This window comes from Atta colombica, unplaced genomic scaffold (genome assembly GCF_001594045.1).
Source record: "Atta colombica isolate Treedump-2 unplaced genomic scaffold, Acol1.0 scaffold189, whole genome shotgun sequence".
Taxonomy (NCBI): domain Eukaryota; kingdom Metazoa; phylum Arthropoda; class Insecta; order Hymenoptera; family Formicidae; genus Atta; species Atta colombica.
Genome location: NW_017259281.1, coordinates 2349100 through 2356081, shown reverse-complemented (window position 1 = coordinate 2356081; position 6982 = coordinate 2349100). Strand labels below are relative to the sequence as shown.

Genomic DNA, 6982 nt, shown 5'->3' with positions numbered 1-6982 from the left:
TGATTTTTCGAAATTGACTTGTACGATCATGCCACACTTAGCTCTTGGATTGTAATATATATAATAATTATTATTATTAAATATATATTACAAATCTAAACTTTTTATGCCTCCAAAAATAATTATTTACATCTACAAATGTAATTGCCATATTGGTCTCTCCACATGATTGCAGACAGGAGACTCTGACATATTATTCTATTGTAGCCTTAAGAATAATTTCATTTACTATGGAACATTGACACATACATTCAATTCGGTATTCAATTTGATATCATGGCACTTTTTGTAATAAAATATGAAAAAGAATGTAGCAAAAAGGCTTTACGAAATGATATGATTCCATAGTAATTCTATTGACCAAGAAGTGCCCAATTAGACTTTTTCTAAATAATTATATATTAAAGTATTAAACTATTATTTATAAGAATATTTTCAAAGAAATATTTCCAAAAATGCATATTTTTGCAGAATTTCCAGCCAGTAACATTTGAATCTTATTTTTATTTAATCGAAACTTGTGAACTTGAACGATTATATCTCTTGATACTTGAAAGCACGTTGTTTGTGGATTGCTAATGCTAATATTACTAATGCATATGTTTATATATGCTCATTGTAGGAATATTTTATGCATAGTACTGATTTACGATACATTTTTGAAACATTACGAGCACAATAGAGTTTGCTTCGAGACTTTGATCACGCCTCTTTGCTGCTTGCGTTTGTGCTCGATGTTTCAAAATTGTGTGCTTAGTATTAGTTCTTTACTATTAAGAAATGGTAATTATCTTCGACGTTTTCTTTCTAATGTGCAAAACTGATTCGCTATACGATAAAACGATTTGCTATACGTTTTTATTCGGAAGTATTCGTTTTATATGTATCTATACTAGGATCTCACTTTGGTTATTCACTCGTAGTAGATTCGTAATTTCTACCGAATATATAATTGTGTGACTAATAATTATATATACTCTATTGGGGTTGGGAAATTTAGAAAAAATTCTGTTTAGGTTAACACATTATATAGAATATATAGGTGTTACATTTATTACTGGGTTTACATCTACAAATACTGGTTTACGTCTACAAATTGAAACATCGACAATTCCTGTTTATTCATTGTGTGATATACAAAATAAAATGAATTTTTCATTCTTACTTTCGCATTATAATATATCCAATATATAAATATATATGCGTGCGTGCGTGCGTGTGTGTGCGTGCGTGTGTGTGTGTGTGTGTGTGTGTGTGTGTGTGTGTGTGTGTGTGTGTGTGTGTGTGTGTAAATGAGGAGCAGACTTTCAAAATGTGTTTCATTCAAAATTTGTAATTTTCAGAAAACGAGAAAGAAAGAAACTCTATACAAGAAAATTACGCACTTTACGGAAAATAACAATATGCTAATCAGTAGGATGTGAAATATTAAACAAAATTGCTAAAAATGTACAACAAATGCATTTTGTTTATCTCTAGTTAAAAAACAATATATTTCGAAATGTCTATGTTTTTTCAGCATATAAATTAACGATGAAAAAATGCTTTCTGAACATCTCAGAGTAGATAGCTTATGAGTTTTTCAATACTGAACACTATCCCATTTCTAAGAAAATGAAATTTTGGACAAAATGCATTTTGGAATTCTGCTCTTCATATAATGTATACAAAATCCCATATAACTGTGATCACGATTTTTCTGGCATTTCCGATGATTTGAAAAAAATTATTTTGAATAAAAGTTAGTTTTCAATCGACTACAAATCGCAATATTAAAAATTTGCAAAATATTCTTTTTTAGGAAAAAAGTCAAAATCACTCTAATTTTTTTTAAATGGTACTACGTAACATGAAAGGAAATTTCATGAAAAATTATTTTGTATTAAACTTTACATATTTTACATTGTTCAGTGGAAAAAATATATGTAGACAAATTGAGGAACCGATGTAGCCATTGCTGAATTCGTGGTATTTCCGAATGTAGTTCACAATTTATTACACACGTGTACGTATGTAGTACGTATGTAGTACATAGAAAAAATGTCAACATAATTTGTAATACTTGTAGCTTGAATGCTGTTACGATAGTTCTTAGTTTAATCTTAATTTGTCATTAAAACAAATCGTAGTTCAGTTTCAGTTTATCGAAAATATATTCCTAATGATAAAATTAATATGCTGCTAATACAAAAATCTTTTTCTGTAGTAGAATATGTCTACATAAAATTTAATACAAATAATTTTTTACGAAAACATTTCCGTTCATTGATCCCACATGTCTGACTTTTAAATCATTTTAAGGTCATTGAATTCATCTTAATATCAGTTACAATATTATGAAATAAAAAATACATTGTGCCATTTAAAAAAGTTAGAATGATCTTGACCTTTTTCCTAAAAAAGAATATTTTGTAAATTTTTAATAATGCAATTTGTAGAAACTGATTGAAAACTGACTAACTTATATTTAAAGTAATTTTGTTAGATCGGAAGTGCCGAAAAAATCGTGATCATAGTTACGTGAGACATCCTATATGTATATATTGGTTTAATTATATGTGTCAAAATAGCAACGATTCCTATATGAATTTATCTTAATTGTACTTCAACTCTAATTTGGAGTTCAATTTCAGAAGTATAATACTCTGCGATTATATTTAATGTTATGTTTGAAATGTAATTTTCAAGCTTTTTATTTTTGAGTTGAAGAATGATTAAGAGAAGTAATATGTGTGCGATTATAAAATTCCGCGTAAACAACATACTGTGTTCCAAAACTGCTAGCGCTGAAAATCTATAGTTTATTATATTATATTATATTATATTATAGATTTTCAGTACTAATCAATTTTGGAATACAGCCCACTCATATATAACAGAAATATTATCTGTCTATATTGGGCATTTTCTTGGTCTGATTTTGATTGTCACAAAACATATCCGCTATAAAAAGGATATATTAATAAGAACAGTATTTAATGTGCAGTTTGCACTACTATTGATACGCAAATAGCAATCTAACATTGTGTTTTCCCCTTTCTTTTCTATGTGATTTGACGAAAATTGACGATGACCTGTGCTGCTGTCAAACATGGATGGTCGCCCTGAATCGTACGGAATGTACTTATGGTACATCCGCAATTCATGCGCACACGCGTATCGTGCGTTCCTCTGATGTGAACGACATTCTCATCAATGATTAACAACAAACTCTCGACTTCCCTATATGATTCGCATTCTCTATGCGTTTCTATAGGACCCAAAGTCATTTATGGACGCATACAATATGGATCGCGGTAGTCGAGGGGGTTATAATGACGATCGTGGGCAAATAATGGATTTAATGGATATGAGGGTTGATATGGGAAATATGGGTGGTGGTCGTGGAGGTAGCGGAGGTAGTGGACGTTGGCAAGGAAATGACCGAAATCGCCCGGATGATTATCCCACCAAACGTCGACGATATTAAATATGCACAATACAAAGTCTTACTTTCTTGATTGACATAATCGTGCTATGTCCTTCATTCATTCCTCACTTTTATATTATTTTACCCTTATAGGCCATGGTGGAAGAAGACAAGTAAAACAACTTGACGGATATATAGCCGATTTGATTATAGCTAATCAGAATTTGTCCTAAGAATGCAAAAGGCAATAGGGCAAAATTAGATTGGACAGAATTGAATCTAGGGCAGAACTTGATTTGCTGACTAACTGTTCTGAATTGCCTTTATGCGCGGTTGTTTCATCTGTATTCTTCTACTATACTTATATCTGCTAACGAGGAAATGGGGAAGGAGTAGTTGAGAGAATATTTTCAAGTATGATGTTGGACATCGATGGCATTAACATGCTAATTTGAGATTCGACTTGCGAGTAGACGACGCGTGAGAATTTGGGCTTAAAGTTTAAACATAATGTTTTGTATACTTTGACGGATTCTGTGTCCTCCAGATGACTTTCTTCTCGAGCATGTATTCCAATTGAATATCAATAATGATATTGATGTTATTAAAGAAATGACCCTTATTAGTGTAGTATGTGTGTCTTAGAAATCTGCTTTAAATTGCTGTTTCTATTTAGATTCATGCAAAATATCATTAATTGAAAAGGAATATTTAGCACACCCGATATTTGATTGGACACAATTTATTCCGCAATTTTACTTCCGGCATGAATCATGATTTAAAAACTATAAATTTGAGTCTTACTTTATAATTAACCCTTAAACGCCAGCTACGGAAACGACACATAGCGTATTTAACCCAATTGGATTGCTTATAACTTTCATAAAAATGAACGTACTTATTAAAAAAATTTTTTTTAATCATAATAACGTCGGACTTTAAGGAATATAACGTATCAAGTAAATGTATGTATCTATATTAATAAAAAAGTTATAAGCAATGAAAAAAGCATTGGAAAAGCATTGAAAAAAGAAAACTAGGTATCTTACACCGAGAAGGGTTTTTAAGGGTTAATATATGTATTCTATATTCTACGATATATATAAATTTGGACGAAGAGTATGATCATGTCCATAAGAGTATTAGATAAAATTATCAGTAATTTAGATTTTCATATTATATTTGTATCACAAATATGAGATGCATACATTTACTATGAAGTAAGATTTGAAGTTACAATTTATTTAAAGATCTTGGGAAATGTAAATAATATAAAGAGACATAACGGCATACTTTTTTGTTCCGTAATATATTTTTGCCTGATTATTATTGCTTTATTAAATTTATTCTAAATTTGTATTATTCAATTATTCTTTTGATAAAAACCTTACTATTATCATTATTTATCATTGAAAGGCTATAATTTAATTTTTTTATTAACTAAACTGCATTTTCCCTGCTTATTATCTTATACTCTTTACCTGAATTATAAAACTAATCAATGTATAAGCGACAACAAAAATGTCACGACTAAAATTTCATTTTCAATTCAATCAAGATTTCCAATATTTGAGTTATTTCAAAAATTAATATATTATAGTAGGTATGATGAGTATAATTATATCACAGAATTATGATATAATCACAATTCTGAATATTTTCAGTAATTAGCTTAGTATATAAGTTATTATACATCATATATACAATATATAATACATACGCAGTACTACTTACAACTATAATATCCAATACTTTGTAAAGAATCTTAATTTATAGCAACGTAAAAAAATAAAGGTATTTAATTACCAGCTTATATATACCAACTTAATTTTTAATATTAATCAATATTACTTTGTCTTCTATGAATTAATTACATACATAATTCATCTTTTGTGAAATAAAATAAAATATTTGTTGATTTATTCTCCAAAAATATAAATCTAATACAAGTAAAATATCGTGAGCCCGCAGTTGTTGATGTGGAATTATATATTTATGACTTGTGAATTTACAGATTATGGCTTTTACTATTTGAAATATTACACAAAATTTGATGATCTTGATTTTGCTTTCAGTTCAACGATTTTCTATATCTTCTACACATAGGAAAGGTTTGATATTCTCAAAAAAAGTTTCTTTAAACATCTTCGGATGTTGTATGATTTATTCCTCTTTTTAAAAAAGTCTGATATTATTGTACTTTATATAACTTTATATAACTGGGAAAAATTACAATTTATAATAGTTATTATTAATAGACAAGTCAAACAAATGTTTTACGAAAGTAAATACAACTTAAAACGTACTGTAGAAAATTATCGGTAAAATACTTATGTGATTGAAATTTTTTAATGTAAAAATTTCCTAATAGGTACTATATCTAGAACAGAGCTTTATATTTTTTTTAATATGTAAAAATCTGAATTTATGTAATTATCCAATTATTATAGAAGTTTCTATTTTTATAATAGATATGAAGAAAGAGAAAGACTTACGTTTTTCATAATGTAAAAACTGCAATATTATGTCCGTGATTCAAAGAGCCTGTATTTTTTTTAATAATTATTTGTAATATTGGCAATTTTTTGTCTATTTGATTCTTTAAGAATCATTATGGATAATAAAAAAAAGCCTTTTCCATCTTCAAGAATCTTCCACGTTCCAGTACTTAATAATATTTATTTAGAAACTGAATATAATTAATCAAGAGTCTTTTAATGGAGAGGAGACTACAATCACAAGATAGGCTTACTTACTCGAAACTGCTAATCAATGAACTACCCGTTAACCTAAGGTGAGTAGAATTTGTAAAAGTATTATGCGTAATCTTACTTTAATCTTCGGGTGGGACGTTAAACATTAAGCAAAAATTACAAAGTGATCATTTATCAACTCAAAAATTCTATTAATTTCTTAAATTATTTTTATTAGGATTCTCTCCTTCAGAATATTCTATTTTGGAAGGAGAAAAAAGAATACTTTGTAACGTTTGCTGACATTAATATTGATTGGAATTTATTATAATGTACAACTAATATTTAAATAGATGACTTTACAATTTGTAATAATTCATCTCCTACGCAAGAAAAAAAACATTAAACGTCCTGTTCTAAATAATTATGATGAATTAAGCACTTATCAGCCTAGAAAACACTTCTTTTCACCTATGACAACCACAATATCTGGATATTTTATGAAAGGGTTGTCTTGGTTTATCTATCGAAATCTAGGCTGTGACAGATAATCATTTAAGTATAACAAATTCTTACTTTGTACCACTTTGAGTGGCAAAGAATACACGTTGAATCTTTTATATAAATAAACGATTTTTTTAATATATAGATATCGACGATCGATTTTCGTGAAAAATAGGTATTGACTGTATAAGTGAATGATAGGAAGGAAAGGTTTTTTTAGCGTAAGGATATTATATTACTAATTGAAATAATTATATAATTAAATATGACACAACTTTAAGAATATGTGATAAAATATACGTAGAAACCTGAGAAAGTTCTGAGACTGTTTTTAAAAAAACATACATGTTTTTAATACATTATTAATATAATATTA

The 6982-nt window shown here is 28.2% G+C and overlaps 1 protein-coding gene and 1 long non-coding RNA gene across 2 annotated transcripts in view; both read left to right on the top strand.

Annotated features, from left to right (window-relative positions):
• Window positions 1-3469, top strand: part of LOC108686781 (protein no-on-transient A-like) — an 11288-nt gene extending 7819 nt beyond the window's left edge. Inside the window, exon 9 of the mRNA XM_018192246.1 lies at window positions 3257-3469. Coding sequence (XP_018047735.1) covers window positions 3257-3469 — 213 coding nt within the window. The remainder of the gene's footprint in view (window positions 1-3256) is intronic.
• Window positions 3470-6036: 2567 nt separating this feature from the next.
• Window positions 6037-6982, top strand: part of LOC108686782 — a 5954-nt gene continuing 5008 nt past the window's right edge. The window contains exon 1 of the long non-coding RNA XR_001931720.1: window positions 6037-6203. This is a non-coding gene — a long non-coding RNA (uncharacterized LOC108686782). The remainder of the gene's footprint in view (window positions 6204-6982) is intronic.